Source organism: Sus scrofa, chromosome 4, assembly GCF_054392235.1.
Source record: "Sus scrofa isolate SSC_HxYL_T2T_F1_AM1 chromosome 4, Sscrofa_HxYL_maternal_Yorkshire_Landrace_v2.0, whole genome shotgun sequence".
Lineage (NCBI taxonomy): Eukaryota > Metazoa > Chordata > Mammalia > Artiodactyla > Suidae > Sus > Sus scrofa.
This window is the reverse complement of record NC_139386.1, coordinates 104,095,835-104,111,716: the sequence shown is the minus strand read 5'-3', so window position 1 is coordinate 104,111,716 and position 15,882 is coordinate 104,095,835. Positions and strand designations below refer to the sequence as shown.

Genomic DNA, 15,882 nt, shown 5'->3' with positions numbered 1-15,882 from the left:
AGAGATTCATTTTACCTCCTAACCTTATTTACCCCAACCTGGGATATGGAAAATGAAAGAGCTAACAACAATGATAGAATTTCCCCATCTACTCAGGGGTCCCAACATGTGAAGAACACAGCCTGCCCACAAACCAAGATTTACCACCCCCACTCCACTTAGTTCTTCCTGTGACTCATAGCCTATGTTGTCTCATGGCATTATAGTTTTTGGAGGAATTCTAAACCATGAATTGGTATGGGGTATGCTTTGTGATACCAGTATAATTACTTTAACATTAGACCCTCCCCCCCATCTCAACTAGGCTATAAACTTCTGAAGCTGAGACCATAGAGCCTCTTAACTTTTCTTACCTCTACCACTTAGTATTATGCCGTGCATATGCAAGTGCTCAATGAAAGTCTGTAGATAATGATGCCAGTGGCTAATCCCATGGAAAACCCAAACCATAGTGACAGCAACAGGGGCCTCAGATGATCAGAACACACGGGACCAGACCAAACATCAATGAGCAAACTGATCTTTAATTTGCTAACTTGGAAGGCTTGCTTTCCATCATGGGCATGGGCCTCAGCTATTTACACAGAATCATTGTACAGTATTTACAGTAAGATGCTAGACACAGCATCATTCTGGATAGGCAAAGAAGGGGTAAGGAAAGGCTAAAACAAAGCCCTGAAATCAAAGGGAAAGCAGAAATCTGCAGGTGTGAAGAGAGGGAAGGTTAAGGGCAAATCATGAGGGAGGTTGTTGAGGTAGGCATGAGAGAGGAAGAGGAAGCATGAAACTACCTCTGGTGCATGTGGGAAGAGTCCATTGGGACAGAAAGCCTTTAAAATTGTGATTTGGAGTTTGAAAGGGAAAAATAACAGCCACAAGTCACCTTGGTGAGGAAAAAGAAGGCAGTTGGAACCTTACAGACCATACCTTCTACCTCCCATACCAAAAAGTAATCCTGTTGCTCATTAAATTCTTATGATAAGGGACTGAGAAGGTAAAACAGAGATGCAGAGACAGAATCTTAAATAGACTTAAAAGAGACACAGTAAAGAGTCAAGAAAGACAAAGACAATGCAATGAAGGAGGAAAAGAACAAAAACTCCAGCAGATCTGAATGTCAGAATCAACCTATCGAACTCACAAGTTATCTTTCCTCATCTTATCTCCCCTAAGCTCCTCCCCCTACCTCCAAAATCTCTGGATTTTAACTTTAACCAAGGAGTAGGGTCAGAATTAGGCTGGTACATGGGAACAATCTAAAATTCCACGTCATCAATTCAGTTCCCCTCTTTATCCTATACCAGAATATCAGGGCTTGAGTCGCAGCCAAGGGCAAATTAGGGTGAGAATAGACAGGATGGAGGACACGAGGCCACAAAGCCCCACAATCCCAGGGCCACAGCGCCAGAGGCCTAGTTTGTCCAGTGGAATGAAGAGATCACAGGCATTTCTGACCACATCCAGCAGAAGAGGGGGATGACCTCGAAGGACCCGAGCCAGGAGCAGAACTTGGAGCCGAAACTTCAGAGCCACTTGGGGCAGGGCTCCTCCTGGAGTCCCTGGACCCCCAGGGCCCCCAGTTTCAATTCCTCCTGGAACTCCTCCTCCAGAACCCTTCAGTCGCCGGCTACAAGCTGAAGACTCTTGTTCCATCAGTAGGCGAATCTCATAAGCATCACGGCTCAAATTCATGATGAGGGAAAAAAGATAGTACCTGGGATACACAGGGCAGAAGGGTCAGTAAGGATACATATATCCACTTAGCATATCCAACAGAACACTTAAACTCCCCCCACCCTATACTACCAAAGATATACATTAGAATATCAGAAGTGAAGGTTATTACTATTAGAAATGTCCTTCCAATCTTTCTGCAATTAATGTGTTTACGTGTACCTTAAGGTCCTGGCTTAAAATTAATGAGCACCATGAAATATTCCAAGATCAACTTCAAGTTTCACTTTTCCACTTGGCAACCCACTAGCACACACACATTCAACCTGAACTACAGTGTAAATTTGTTTTAAGGCATTCCCATCGTAGCTCAGTGGTTAACGAATCTGACTAGCATCCATGAGGACGCAGGTTCGATTCATGGCTTTGATCAGTGGGTTAAGGATCCTGCGTTGCTGTGGCTGTGGTGTAGGCCAGCAGCTATAGCTCTGATTGGAACCCTAGCCTGGGAGCCTCCATATGCCATGGGTGCAGCCCAAAAAAGCAAAAAAAATAAAATAAAATAAAAGGACAACTTCAGTTGTTTCAAAGACTTAGACACATAGTACATTGAAATTGAAATATGTTAAAAGGAAAAGAAAATGAGGCTCAGCTTGCCAAATGTGTTAGATTATGAATTCCTTAAGAACAGTCTATTTTTTTATTTTTAATACCCTCTGACAACAATTGTCTGTATTCAATATAACATTCCTACCTCTGAATCCAACCGTATCTAACTATTATACTCCACCACCAATCTAAGCCATCACTCTTGCTTGAACTACTACTTTAATCTTTCAACTGGTTTCTCAGTGGTCACTCTTGCCCTCAACCCTCAATAATCTAATTTCATATAGTAGTTGGCATAAGTAAATCACACCATTATACCCTTTAAATTCTCCATGGTTTCCTTCCTATCACATTTAGACTAAAATATCTCAGACGGGCCTATAGAACACTGACCCTGCCTCCCTAACTCCATTTTGTACCATTCTTTCCTTCAATCACTATGCTCCAACCACACTGGTTTCTTTCTCTATTTTGATCCTGTTAAGCTTGTTCCTGCTTAAGGACCTTTACACTACCTAGTCCCTCAACCTGGACTATTTTCCCTACAAAATCTTCGCATGGCTGACTCTTCCTCATACCTCAGGTCTGGGCTCAAATGTCACCTCTTCAGAGAAGCTTTCTCTGACGTGCCCCCTCCCCATTCTAAAGTAGCAAGCTATTTATTGGCCACCACATCACCCTACTTTAACTTTTTGCATAGCACTGACCATTCTGATATTTTCTTTATTTATTGTTTCTTGGTCTCTCCCCATTGCAATGTAAGCTCCATAGGAGGAGGGATCTTATTTGTCTTTTCCACTGTATCCCTGTGTCTAGACTAGTGCTTGACTCAATAAATATTTATTGTATGAAATGAATAAACATGACATAGAAATTTGTCTAAGGAGTTACTTTTCCATACCACCCCAGCCATGCCTCTGCCCCCACAGCTCATACACCACATGCCTTGTTTTACACTGAGAAAGATGAAGACAAAAACCAAGACATAAGTAGAAATGGAAAGGTGCCAATATAATGTAAAACAACAAAGAGAATCATAGGGAAACAAAAAATAAATACAGGGAGTTCCCATCATGGCACAGTGGAAACCAGTCTGACTAGTATCCATGAGAATACAGGTTTGATCCCTGGCCTCACTCAGGTGTTGCCATGAGCTGTGGTATAGGTCACAGACCTGGCTTGGATCCCGTGTTGCTGTGGCTTGGTGTAGGCCCCGGCGGCTACAGCTCTGATTCGACCCCTCGCCTGAGAACTTCCATAGGCTGCAGGTATGGCCTTAAACTGCAAAAAAAAAAAAAAAAAAAATTAAATACATACATACATGTGATAGGTATACAGATAATTTCATTTTCCCAAATCATATTTTAAAATAAATAAATAAATACATACACACATACACGTGAGAGGTATACAGATAATTTCATTTTTCCAAATCGTATTTCCTTCCACCTTCATTATTAGCCTGCTCCTTAGCTCAAGCCAACATCATTTCTTGGCAACATCAGGACATCTCCTCCTCTTTAGCTCTACTGCAATCCATTTTCCATACTACCACAAAAAAGATCAGAGATTTCCTTTCTTTTCTTTTCTTTTCTTTCTTTTTTTTTTTTTTTTTTTTTTTTGGCTGCACCTGTGGCACATGGAAGTTCCCAGGCCAGAGGTCCAAACAGAGCTGCAACTGGAGCCTACGCCACAGCCAGGACAACACTGGATCGGGCAATAACATATTTGAGCCATATCTCCAACTTATGCTGCAGCTTACAGCAACACTGAATCCTTAACCCACTGAGCCAAAACAGGAACTCCAAGAGTGATCTTCTTTAAAAGCAGTCTGAATCATGTCACATCCCTGCTCAGAACCCACTGTACTTAGGATAAAATTTATTTATTTATTTTTTGTCTTTTTGCCTTTTCTAGGGCCGCTCCCGAGGCATATGGAGGTTCCCAGGCTAGGGGTCCAATCGGAGCTGTAGGCTCCAGCCTATGCCACAGCAACTCGGGATCCAAGCCGCATCTGCGACCTACACCACAGGTCACAGCAACACCAGATCCTTAACCCACTAAGCAAGGCCAGGGATGGAACCCGCAACCTCATGGTTCCCAGTCAGATTTGTTAACCACTACGCCACAACGCCACAACGGGAACTCCCTTAGGATAAAATTTAAACAAAACTAAACAAAAAAATCCTACCATTGCCTAGAGGGCCTTGCATGAATGATCTGGCCCCTGTCTATCTCTCCAGTTTGAACTTAAGTCCTTACTCAATACTGGCTTTCTTTCTATGTCTCTAATTCCATTAAGAACACACTGGCTTTCTTTCTATGTCTCTAATTCCATTAAGCCTTTCTTGGTTCAAGGTCTTAGAATGTGCTATATTCTGTTTGGAATGGTCTTCTCTGCTACTGTTTGCTTTGTATAACTTCTACTCAGAAATAAAATTTAATTTTCTCAAAGAGTTCTTCCTTGACCTTTTGATCTACATTAGCTCCCCTTGTTAGATACCTCATGAGATTCTACACTTTTCCACAAATATATGGTTTGGTGATTACTTGTTTTAAATAACTGACTCCCCTACTAGACTAGAAGCTTCATGAGAGCATGAACCATTCCTATTTGACTCTTTGCTTTATTATTCCCTGGCTCACAGTAAGCAGCTACTAAATATTTTTAGAATGAATGAATTAGCAGGCAGTGAGGGACATAAACTGTTTTACAGATAGAAGCCAAATTAAAGTAATATTATTAATATCTCATTTTGCCCAATCTTAGTCACCCATCATGAGAGAGCATCTGTCTTCCATCTGCTCCCATTCATGATTCTCTGATGGTTTAAGATCTAAATGAAAGATTAAGTGATTAAGATGTATATGTGCTGGGATAGATTGTTCTCTCATGAATGGTGGGCTATACAGTATGGAGAATATAAAAAGTCTTGCAGGACAAAAGCATATCAAACCTGAATGAACGCTGGGCCCACTTCTCCTGATCCACACGGGGAACAAGTCCAGACTTTCCGGCCCACAGGACATTATCGCAGGCGAAGTACAAAGCTCTATTAAGGTGACTAACAGTGATGCAGAATCTCAGGACAACATCTGATAGATGCACAGCTCGTTTGGCTGACTCAAGGGCATCTGCTGAGTTACCGAGGCGTAGAACTTGTGGGGATTAGAAAGGAAAAGCAAAAATTTGGGAGGAGAGAGGCAAACAGAGAGTGAGACAGAAAGAAAGAAAGAAAGTGAAAGTCGAGCAAGTGATAGAAACAATAATAACAATTTAAAAGAAAAGCGGAAACAGTTCATTCTTTTTTACAAGTTTTAATTAATTTCTGTGGCACTAGTTTTCTCAAATTTGCCCTGTTCTCTCCAATCCTTCATTACTCTTACCCCTGCTCTTTTATCTTACTCAGGAGACATGCAGAAGATAAGTGCAAGGGCAAATGAGGGACAATTGGAAGAAAAGGTCAAAAACAGGAAGGAAGTTCTCTTGCGGTTAAGAGGGTCAAGGATCTAGAGTTGTCACTGCAGTGGCTCTGTTCACTGCTGTGGCGTGGGTTCGATCCCTGGCCCAGGAAATTCCACATGCAAAACAAAAACAAAACACCCCAAAAAACAGGGCAGAACAAAGGAAGAATAGCTGGGGAGGGAGGAAGTGTTAAAATAATGAAAAGGCATGGAGTTCCCGTCATGGCGCAGTGGTTGGCGCATACGACTAGGAACCATGAGGTTGCGGGTTTGGTCCCTGCCCTTGCTCAGTGGGTTGACGATCTGGCGTTGCCATGAGCTGTGGTGTAGGTTGCAGACGCAGCTCGGCTCCCGCGTTGCTGTGGCTCTGGCGTAGGCTGGCAGCTACGGCTCCGATTGGACCCCCAGCCTGGGAGCAGCCCAAGAAATGGCAAAAAGGCAAAAAAAAAAAAAAAAAGAAAAAAAAGAAATAAAATAATGAAAGGACAGGAACAGCTTTTTTTGTTTCTTTTTCTATTTTTAAGCTGCCCAGGAGGATGGAGAGGTCCCTGGGCCAGGGACTGAACCTGCACCACTGAAATGACAAAGCAGAACCCTTAACCACCACGCCACCAGGGAACTCCAAGAGGCATGGTTACTTACGCTTTCTTCCTAGGCTCAGATGACCCTCCAGCTGTCGAATCTGTTTCTGTAACTCAGGACTGGCCCCATGTTTCTGTAGGGCATGGCCAAGAAGGGAGCAAGCATATTGGGCGGCCCTGGAGGAGAGAGTGAGCGGTAATGTAAGGTGGAGACCTCCCTAATCTCCCCCTCAAAAACGTCCTCCTAAAGGCAAGTCTGGATTCCCCCTTTTTCCAATTTGAGACTACTCCCTTTCCTCCTCAAGCTCTATCTCCAGGCAGGGGAAAAGAAAGGCATAAGGATAAAAAGGAGCCTCGAAGAGTTTGGGTAGCACTACTTAGAATTGAGAAAATAAGAGATTTGACTACATGAGGCCCGAAGAGGACAAGGTGGCAAGGCGTCCATCACAAGCACTTCTAGTGTGAACATGTGTGTGTCCACGTGAGGGAGTGGGGGATAGCTGGAGGGGAAATTCTTCAGAAAGGTGAACTGAGAGATTTCCAAGGCTCTTGAGGGGAATCGAGACTAGAAGGCAGGACGGAGGCAGAAGAGTTCGCGGGTCAGTAGGATGAGGGGACACGGAAACTTCGGAGCGACTGGTCAGCTCTGGGGACAGAGTTCAGGTCGCTATCAACCACGGGGCGGATGCTCCTCACGCCACCACCACCCGGCGAGGGAAGTATTAGTCTCATGTGAACGCGCATCCCTGAGCGACCTCCCCGCTGGCCCACTCGTGCCTCAGTTTTCCCATCTTTCCCGTGAGCAAAAACGAATCACGGCCTCACGGCTGGTTCAAATCAACCCCTCGCGGTCCGTCCGGGCCCCCGTAGCCCAAGATGACCCTTTTTGACCCCCGTAGTGTGAACTGTCCTCGCTTCACGAGGACCTTCCTCTGCCCGCCCTCCCCCATTCCTGTTCGGGCCGCACCTACACAGCCGCTCCCGGGCCTGGCTCTGAGCGCTGAAGCGGACCCAGGCGTCCATGACAGCGGCGGCCCCGGCTCCGCAGCCCCACCCCCGCCCACTTCCCGCCCCTAGTCACGCCTACCGGACGGCCCAACGGTGTCGCGCAAGGGACAAACATCGTCAAAAAGAAATTTGAACGGAGCCAGCCACAGAAGCGGAGTTTCGGAACTAGAAGCACTTGTCTCTGGGCCTACACCTGCGTGTTTTTGTGGGTGCCTCCGTTAGCTCGCCTTCTTATCAGCTGATCTCTATTTCCTAAGTACGCCTCCAGAGGCACATTCTTCTTTAAACATTCGAGGCCAAGGGCGGGGCTTGCAGGATGGGGGGCGGAGCGAGAAGGTGCCGCAGTGCTCTTGCCGCGGCCGCTAGGATAAGGTTTCCCCTAATTTTGGATGCCCTAGGGGCTTGAGAAGTCTGTGGAAGTAAAAGCCAGCACCAGATCCCTGTTCCCTGCAGGATTCTAACACTTGGACCGATGACCTCCAGAATACATACGGAGAATCTCCAGATTCAGAGGCTTTAGTGGACTAAGTTCGCGAAATAACCAACTCCAGATCCTGAAAAGGAAAGAAGAATGAGTGGATTCAGCTAACCTCTTCAAACCCACACTTCATCCCCCCATCCCTTTCCCTTCCATGTCACCATGTCTGCAGGCAATGGCACCCCTTTGGGGTCAGCAGTGGGGGAAGAGGTCTGGGCGGGATCAGGAGTAGAGGTGGAGAGCTCAGAGCTACCCACCTTCTCAGTTGCAGCTAAGGTCCGGGTTGGAGTGACCGTTGTGCTATTTGTTTCTTCGGCTGGAGGAAACCTGGCCGTACTGTGGTCGGTGACACGGCCGCAACCCAGCCAGCTCCGCCCCTCTCCGGTACGACGACTTTTTGCTCATTTAGCAGCTGCCGATTTACTGGTTACTTTTGTGGTTATGCCCCTAGATGCCTCCTGGAATATCACTGTTCAGTGGCTGGCCGGGGACATCGCATGTCGAACACTCATGTTCCTGAAACTAATGGCCATGTATGCCGCAGCTTTCCTGCCTGTGGTCATTGGGCTCGACCGCCAGGCAGCCGTACTACACCCGCTTGGACCCCGCTCAGCTGGAAGGAAACTTCTGGGGGCAGCCTGGCTACTCAGTTTCCTTCTTGCCTTGCCTCAGGTGAGTAACTTGTCGGGACTCAGGGCTACACCGGACAAGAATTTGGGTGCACCACATGAGCCTTCAGATTCAAGGAGCGTGCTTGGCCGTGGTCACCATTAATCCTCAACGGAGAGACTCTGCTATCTCTTCCGCAAGTTAAGATCATTAATTTGTATTTTCTGCTACAAGCCTTTATTTTTACTACAGTTGGCTTCCATTTTTTTGTATCCTCCTAATCCCACCTTCTCCACTTTCTTTGGATTATTGCAAAAAAAATTCTAGGGCATGGAGGAAACATACATGGGAAGACATTAAGAAGACAGTGAAATCAGGGGCTTTGGGTAAAACTTTGCGGTACCTTCATTCATCAGTTCAAAAAAATAATGTGCATCCTCCAGGTGCATTCAAATGCTCTATCAAGCATAGAGCAACAAAGTCCTGCCTTCAAGAAATGTATAGATTAGTGCAGGGTCAAATTAGTACTCAATTACAATACAGTGTGCAGTTAGGTATTACACTAAAGGTAAGCATAAGGAGCTAAAAACAATGTGTGTGGGGGGGGCAGGTCTGACCCACTCTTGGATAGTCAGGGAAAGCTTCCTGACTTCTCAGAGATGTTATAATTTCTTGAAAGATTGGTGTTAAACAAGTTAAAGCTGGAGGAATGCTGGGGAGGATGGACAGTAGACAGTCACTAAGTGGCTGCAGCTAAAATTGAGGGCTAGAAAATGGTGAGTAATGAGCCTGGAGGGGTAGAACCAGATCACAAATAATAAACTCATACTTTATCCTGAGGGCAGTGGAGAGACACTAAAGTAAAAGATGGAGAATAACATAGTCAGATTTGTATTTTTTTTTATTCTAATCAAATATCAATATTGAAATGAACTAGAAATCTAGGGGGAAAAAGCTAAATATCAAGCATTTCCTTCAAAACACCCAAACCGTTACCACTATCTGGGGGGAGTAAAGCAGCAGCTCTGAGACCAGGATTAGGATTATGTCAGAGAGGGGCTACAATTTCAGTCTCTGGAATGATAGAGTCAGACTAAGATTTGATCCTTAAATTCTCAAGTATTATAACAACCAAAAGTTAGTCTGACTATATAGTCCTAAGACAAAAAATACTTCTTCCAACAATATGTTGCAAGACCTATCTACCCTAAATTTAAAAAAACAGCCTGTTGTGCAAAAAGAATTACAGTTGGGTTTATGTGAAGCAAATTTTAGACTTGAACTGGGAGTTAAAAAGAAGCCTGGTTTTGTTTGTATTACTTTGGGGTTTTTTGTTTATTTGTTTGTTTTTGAGTCTAGGTTCTATCACTAACTAGCTGGATGACTTTGGCTAAACCACTTGAAATGCATAGGCCACAAGATGATGGAATAGGAGATGAGTTTCATCCTTACTTACGGCCTGACAGTCTGACAGTGTGATCTCTATTTGCTTCAATAGTAAACTGGTGGTAACATGATTCAGGTGCAGAGGTTCTTATTTTGTGTTCCAAATTAGCAACCTCTTGTGTAAATTCTGCATTGCCCATATGCTGCATTTAAAATATTAGTGTCAGAACTCCAGCTGTGCCTCAATGGGATTGGTGGTCTCTCTAATGCTGGGACACAGGTTTGATCCCTGGCCTGGCATAAAGATCCAGGATTGCTGCAGGTGCAGAGCAGGTCACAACCACAGCTCAGATCTAATCCTTGGCCTGGGAACTCCATATGCTATAGAGCAACCAAAAAAGAAAAATAAATATTAGTGTCAGTAAAAAACTGTTAGTATGATGAAGGGAATATTGGTGTAGTTATATTTTTGTACACTCAAGTTTCCAAGTATCAGAAATAGTTGAATGTTTAGGTGAAGTAGTAGGTGGTAAATTGCATGTAAAATAGGGAAAGGAGGGACAGAGCAGGGGTATGGAGCAAAATTTAAGTCCAGGAAACTTGCCTGTTTTTAAACGCCTTCTCAGAAAGTGTCAAGTGTTTCTAGGCATAATGCAAAACCACACCTCCTCCCCTTCCAAAAAAACCCCAGAAATATATGGACTCAAAATAGGGGAAGAGGAAAGACCACTCCCCAACTAGCTCACATAACCTGATCAAAACTCCAAGCAGTTCATGAAATTGTATGTCTAGGGCTGACACTATTCACCTTTCCTAAAAGTCCCTCATGCCTGCTGAAATCACTTTCCAAAATGCCTTGTATCTAGGAATCTGATACCTAAGCTTGCTTTTTGTCAAACTAATAGTGACTCAACCTGCCTCTCCTGAACCAAGGCACTAAGCTGAAGCTCTAAAATGAAAAATGGTCATTACTAATTCAACCCCAAAACTCAGCAGTTTACCAAAGAGGGGAAGGGGCAGCCAACAGCATTTGGAAAATCTTAAAACTTTATTACATTGTTTCACCATTATATTTATTGTACACATAACTATTATTAAAGGTCACTTTACAGGGGGCTGCAAAATGGCCTGAAATTTTAGCACCACCCATTTTATACAAGATTTTTTTTTCCCCACAGAATTAATCACAGATTAGGAAAATCATTTCAACTAAAAATGTTGGTGAGGTGGTGAAGATATCCTTTTATAAAGTGCAATGTCAAAAGAGTACTTGAGAAGGCAGGATTCAAGTCCCAGACTTAACATTGCCTAAGGGAAAGATAGGGATTTCAAGATACATCTCTAACCTTCTAAATATGGCACTGTAGATGTACCATTACTCAGCACTCCAGAGAATTACGAATGATATTGGAAGAGACAGTGTTGAATTGGTGGGTAGGTTGGCCAAGGAGGGTGAAGGGGGACCAGTTCTAATAGTCCTCAACTCCACTCCAGCTGTTCCTGTTTCATACTGTCCGCCGAGCTGGTCCAGTCCCCTTCACCCAGTGTGTGACCAAAGGCAGCTTCAAGGCTCAATGGCAAGAGACCACCTATAACCTCTTCACCTTCTGCTGCCTCTTTCTGCTGCCACTGACTGTCATGACCATCTGCTATAGCCGCATTGTCCTCAGTGTGTCCAGTCCCCGGACAAGGAAGGGGAATGATGGTGAGACCCCAATCCCCAGGCCCTAACCCATACCCTAAAGCTATTGCCTCTAACCTCATTAATTGGATTAACTATCTATCAAACCACAAGTGAGATACTTACCATATCTCTAGCACCTGATGCTGCACATTTTATAGAATGCCTTCAATTCTAACCAGTCACTAGCCATCATTCTCTTGAGTCAGCTGGGCAAGAATTAAGGAGAAAGGTGATCAGTATTCTCCTTTGCTCCTGGACACCAACAAGTCTTCAAGTAGACTTCAAATAGCTTCATGTAACACAGCACCTTGATCAAAACTTTTTTAAAAAACTTTTTTCCAGCATGTCTGTCATAATCCCTGGTGGGAGGAGACCATATAGTCCATATAGTCCCAGTCTGTAGGGGGAGAGGTCTGCTTCACTATTTCTACCCTTCCATCAATTCAGAAGCTGAGTGGTTCTGAACTTGGGTGTTATTTTCTAAATTCCCAGCCCCTGCCGGTGAATTTACCCTCCGCCGCTCCTTAGATAATCGCCCTCGTGTTCGTCTTCGGGCCCTGCGACTGGCCCTGCTTGTGTTGCTGACCTTCGTCCTCTGCTGGACACCTTATTACCTGCTGGGTCTTTGGTACTGGTTCTCTCCCACCATGCTAACTGAAGTGCCTCCCAGCCTCAGCCATATCCTTTTCCTCTTTGGCCTCCTCAATGCTCCTCTGGATCCTCTCCTCTATGGGGCCTTCACCCTTGGCTGCCGAAGAAGGCACCAAGAACTCAGCAGTGACTCCTCCAGGGAAGGAGGGTCTGGAAGAATGCACCAACAGGAAAGTCAAGCCCTTAGACAGATGGAAGTAAAAACAAATGCGGCGGCAAGAAAGGCAGGAGAAACAAAAGAGACATTCCTATGACATCCATTTGCTTTAGGACATAGTATATAGGAACAGAATAATTATTTTTTGATATCATGAGGACATCATCTACCCTTGCTCTCTTAGCTTCCAAGAAAAATAAATACTGAGCAGTATCTCTACCTTGATGCTAGCTAAGACTTAAGACTACATCTAATGTAGAAATTCACAAAGAATTCAGTTCCTGGGAGAACTATCTTCATAGTGACCCATGCTACCTTACTGTAAACAGTGCTTCAAAGCTTGCAATGTTAGAAAAGTAATTTTAAATGTAGAAAACAAAAACAGGCCATTTATTCATAACTCAAAAAAATACTAAGCAGGCAAGGTAAGAGATTAAATATAAACAGTGCTGCACCAGCCCCATTTCTTCCAGTCTACATGGTCAAATGGAATCGCCGGACAACACAACAGAGGATGGGTCAACGACGCCTCCGGTCTGGACTCCTGCTGCGTCTTCGGCCACCTCTAGGGAAAAGGAAAAGGAGCAGGGTGCATCAGATAGTGTTTGCCTTCTCCACTTTACCTCCGCTTGCCCTCGGATGGACCCCTTCTCCACTTTACCTCCTCTTGCCCTTGGGTGGACCCCGAACAAAACACCAGTCCACGCTGATCGGCTGTCCCATCAAATCCTGACCATTGAGCCCCTCCATAGCAGCCTGGGCCTCCTTGTATGTTTCATACTCAACTAGAGTATACCCCTGACACAAGTGAAAAGACAGATTATCAAAACCCTCCTATTCCATTAAGGTACTTTCTACTCAAATAGAAAAATATATAAATGCTAAACAACAAATGTACATCATATATCCCTATTATATTCAACTTGTCTGTCTCCTTCCTGTCTGTCTCTTTAATATGTCTAACAAAATCAATTTCCAATGTCATTTTATTTCAACTTCGAAAACATGGGAGAACTACCAATGCTAACTAAATCTTATGATAAAAGAGAGGCAATGGAGAATCACTCAGGATACCTTTAGATATCCCGTACGCCTGTCCAGGTTGAGGTGGATGTTTTTTATTTCCCCATACTCCGCAAATTTATCATGGATATCTTCTTCCGTGGCTTCCTCATGGACTCCAGTGACAAAGAGAATCCAACCTTCAACAGCTTTGGGGGAATGGAGATAAGTTGTTGGAGCACATGAAAGAAAACCTTCAAGATCACAGAAGGGCAGACTCCGCAGAGAGGGGTTAAGCTACCTGAACCCCATTCCTACTAGGTTTTATTAGCCCCTAATTCCCTACAGGTAGATCCCTACAAGCTTTGTTTTACTTACAGCGTTGTGGTCCGGGTTCATCGCCATCCTGCTCCACGCTGTCATAATCTTCACGCATCCGCGCTCGAGACCCCTCTTCTATTAGAAACAGACAGGAGATCACCGGAAATTCCCTTTCTCCCACTATTCACCATGAGTTCGAACGAGGACTCCACAACTTGTAGCTCTCACCATTCCAGACCCATTCCACCCACGAATACTCACCGGAGCCAAAGCCACGGCCCTTTCGTTTCTTCGCTTTCTCTTTCAGTTTGTGGATGCTCTCTAGAGCCCCAGAAATCAAAGAATGAGTAACAAAAATAACAGTCATTTACAACAACAGTCTCTTTCCAAGACATCATCTGAAAGCTACCCCAGCACTTCCAGGCTCAGTCCCTTCCCGGCCCGCCCCCATGTCTCCCAAAGGGGGCGGAGTCTCTAACCAAACGAAATCCGGTTCCCGGGCTCCCATCCTCCCTGCGGGGGAGAAGGGGGATTATATTTTCCTAATACATCCATCTCTCGCACCTTCCCCGCTTCCCGCAGCCGCCTCCACTGTCCTCACCGTCCCCATCCTCATCCATCGCGAAATCCTCGCCCCCGGCCTCATGAAGATCCAACACGTCCGCCATCTTGCCTTCTCTCTAATTCTCTGTGCAGCTCAGGCACTAGGCTCCTCCGGAAACTGTCGCGGAGGGGAAAGGTTGCCAGTGAAGGTGACCAATCAAAAACTAACTCTAAGTCCCGCCCTCGGCGCAGTGAAAAAAACGTAATGGAGGCGGGTCTAGTTGAGGATGTTACCCAAGTGTTCCCGTAGCCATTTTGAGCAGATTGTGAGCCAGAGGCTGAATCTCTGGGAGGGACGCGCTAGGGGGTAGGCGGGGTTAGTGACTTCTTAAGCAGGGCAGCCTACCGGAAATACCACTAACGGTGAAACCCAGCCTAATTTTTTTAAATTAGAGGATTGCTTTCCATCTTATTTAATTCCGTACTAGGAAATGGAAGTTGAAGAAATTTTTTTCTCTAAAAACTTCCAGGCCTATAGTGTTCTGAGGAGCAGCCAGAACTCCTCAGATCTGTCATGGAAGTTTTAACAAACAAACAAAACAAAAAGCAAAAAGTTTAGGGAGTTCCCGTCGTGGCTCAGGGGTTAACGAATCCGACTAGGAACTGTGAGGTTGCAGGTTCGATCCCTGGCCTCGCTCAGTGGGTTAAAGATCCGGTGTTGCCCTGAGCTGTGGTGTAGGTCATAGATGCGGCTCGGATCTGCGTTGCTGTGGCTGTGGCATAGACCTGCGGCTACAGCTCCAATTAAACCCCTAGCCTGGGAACCTCCATATGCCACAGGAGCGGCTCTAGAAAAGTAAAAAAGACCAAAAAAAAAAAAAAAAGAAAAAAGAAAAGAAAAGAAAAGAAATAGTTTACTCGGCAATGCTGCCTCAAAAAGCTGCTTCTGGGGAGTTCCCCTCGTCGGTTAGCGGTTAACGAACCCGACGAGGATCCATGAGGATGTGGGTTCCATCCCTAGCCTCCTTCAGTGGGTTGAGGATCCTGCCTTCCCGTGACCTGCGGTGTAGGTTGCAGACTGGGCTTGGATCCTGCGTTGCTGTGGCTGTGGTGTAGGCTGGCAGCTGTAGCTCGGATTGGACCCCCTAGCCTGGGAACCTCCCTATGCCTGGGTGCGGCCCTAAAATACCTGCTTCTGGAGCGTAATGCATCTCGGACTTTCTTAAGAAAACCAGCAGACCTGGTTGTCCATGAAATACAATTGATGAGACAGATGTATACTTTTCTTTAAAAAAAAAAATCTCTTGGCATTCCCTTGTGGTGCAACAGGTTAAGGATTTGGTGTTGTCACTGCTGTGACTTGGTGGCTTGGGTCATTGCTGTGGCATAGGTTCAGTCCATGGCACAGGAACTTCCACATGCCTCAGGTGTGGCAAAACAAACAACAACTTGGGAGTTCCCACTGTTCCTCAGGAGGTTAAGTTGTTTCTGTGAGGATGCAGGTTTGATCCCTGGCCTCATTCAGTGGGCTAAGGATCTAGCCTTGCCATAAACTGGGGAATAGGTTGCAGATGGGGCTCGGATCTAATGTTGCTGTGACTATGGCACAGGCCTCGGCTGTAGCTCCCGTTCCATCCCCACCCAGCCTGGAAACTTCCATATGCCACAGGCATGACTGTAAAAGATTTAAAACTTAAAAACAAGAAACCACATC

The 15,882-nt window shown here is 45.1% G+C and overlaps 3 protein-coding genes across 8 annotated transcripts; 1 reads left to right on the top strand and 2 right to left on the bottom strand.

Annotated features, from left to right (window-relative positions):
• Positions 1-504: 504 nt before the first annotated feature.
• On the bottom strand, positions 505-7,381 carry PEX11B (peroxisomal biogenesis factor 11 beta). The gene is made up of 4 exons (XM_001927969.5): positions 7,297-7,381; positions 6,391-6,506; positions 5,241-5,442; positions 505-1,714 (listed from the first exon to the last, which is right to left on the bottom strand). Exons 1-4 carry the CDS (start codon positions 7,350-7,352, stop codon positions 1,309-1,311), a joined length of 780 nt encoding a protein of 259 aa, XP_001928004.1. The 5' UTR covers positions 7,353-7,381; the 3' UTR covers positions 505-1,308.
• A 75-nt stretch (positions 7,382-7,456) lies between these two features.
• Positions 7,457-12,515, top strand: GNRHR2 (gonadotropin releasing hormone receptor 2). 4 transcript variants are annotated; one of them, XM_021088735.2, is made up of 4 exons: positions 7,457-7,593; positions 7,791-8,487; positions 11,305-11,515; positions 11,987-12,515. In XM_021088735.2, the coding sequence occupies exons 2-4, from the start codon at positions 7,978-7,980 to the stop codon at positions 12,397-12,399; spliced, it is 1,134 nt and encodes a 377-aa protein (XP_020944394.1). In that variant the 5' UTR covers positions 7,457-7,593; positions 7,791-7,977; the 3' UTR covers positions 12,400-12,515.
• On the bottom strand, positions 10,840-14,317 carry RBM8A (RNA binding motif protein 8A). 3 transcript variants are annotated; one of them, XM_085023105.1, is made up of 6 exons: positions 14,190-14,317; positions 13,887-13,946; positions 13,683-13,760; positions 13,377-13,513; positions 12,964-13,100; positions 10,840-12,867 (listed from the first exon to the last, which is right to left on the bottom strand). In XM_085023105.1, the coding sequence occupies exons 1-6, from the start codon at positions 14,269-14,271 to the stop codon at positions 12,822-12,824; spliced, it is 540 nt and encodes a 179-aa protein (XP_084879231.1). In that variant the 5' UTR covers positions 14,272-14,317; the 3' UTR covers positions 10,840-12,821. The 3 variants fall into 3 exon arrangements, with proteins under 3 accessions (XP_084879231.1, XP_001927895.1, XP_005663582.1); XM_001927860.6 differs by having other exon boundaries at positions 14,227-14,317; XM_005663525.4 differs by having other exon boundaries at positions 13,683-13,757; positions 14,227-14,317.
• Between the last annotated feature and the right edge of the window lie 1,565 nt (positions 14,318-15,882).

Excerpts from the sequence above, each read along its gene's own strand:
- GNRHR2 (XM_021088735.2), top strand. The coding sequence starts at position 7,978 with ATGTCTGCAGGCAATGGCACCCCTTTGGGGTCAGCAGTGGGGGAAGAG. Across the intron at positions 8,488-11,304 it reads TCCTTCTTGCCTTGCCTCAG|CTGTTCCTGTTTCATACTGT; the intron begins GTGAGTAACTTG and ends ACTCCACTCCAG. Across the intron at positions 11,516-11,986 it reads GACAAGGAAGGGGAATGATG|CCCCTGCCGGTGAATTTACC; the intron begins GTGAGACCCCAA and ends CTAAATTCCCAG.
- RBM8A (XM_085023105.1), bottom strand. The coding sequence starts at position 14,271 with ATGAGGCCGGGGGCGAGGATTTCGCGATGGATGAGGATGGGGACGGTG. Across the intron at positions 13,947-14,189 it reads GGCTGCGGGAAGCGGGGAAG|AGAGCATCCACAAACTGAAA; the intron begins GTGCGAGAGATG and ends CTGGGGCTCTAG. Across the intron at positions 12,868-12,963 it reads CCACCCAAGGGCAAGAGGAG|AGGTGGCCGAAGACGCAGCA; the intron begins GTAAAGTGGAGA and ends CCTTTTCCCTAG.
- PEX11B (XM_001927969.5), bottom strand. The coding sequence starts at position 7,352 with ATGGACGCCTGGGTCCGCTTCAGCGCTCAGAGCCAGGCCCGGGAGCGG. Across the intron at positions 6,507-7,296 it reads GCCCGGGAGCGGCTGTGTAG|GGCCGCCCAATATGCTTGCT; the intron begins GTGCGGCCCGAA and ends TCTCTCCTCCAG. Across the intron at positions 5,443-6,390 it reads TCTGAGCCTAGGAAGAAAGC|TTCTACGCCTCGGTAACTCA; the intron begins GTAAGTAACCAT and ends AATCCCCACAAG.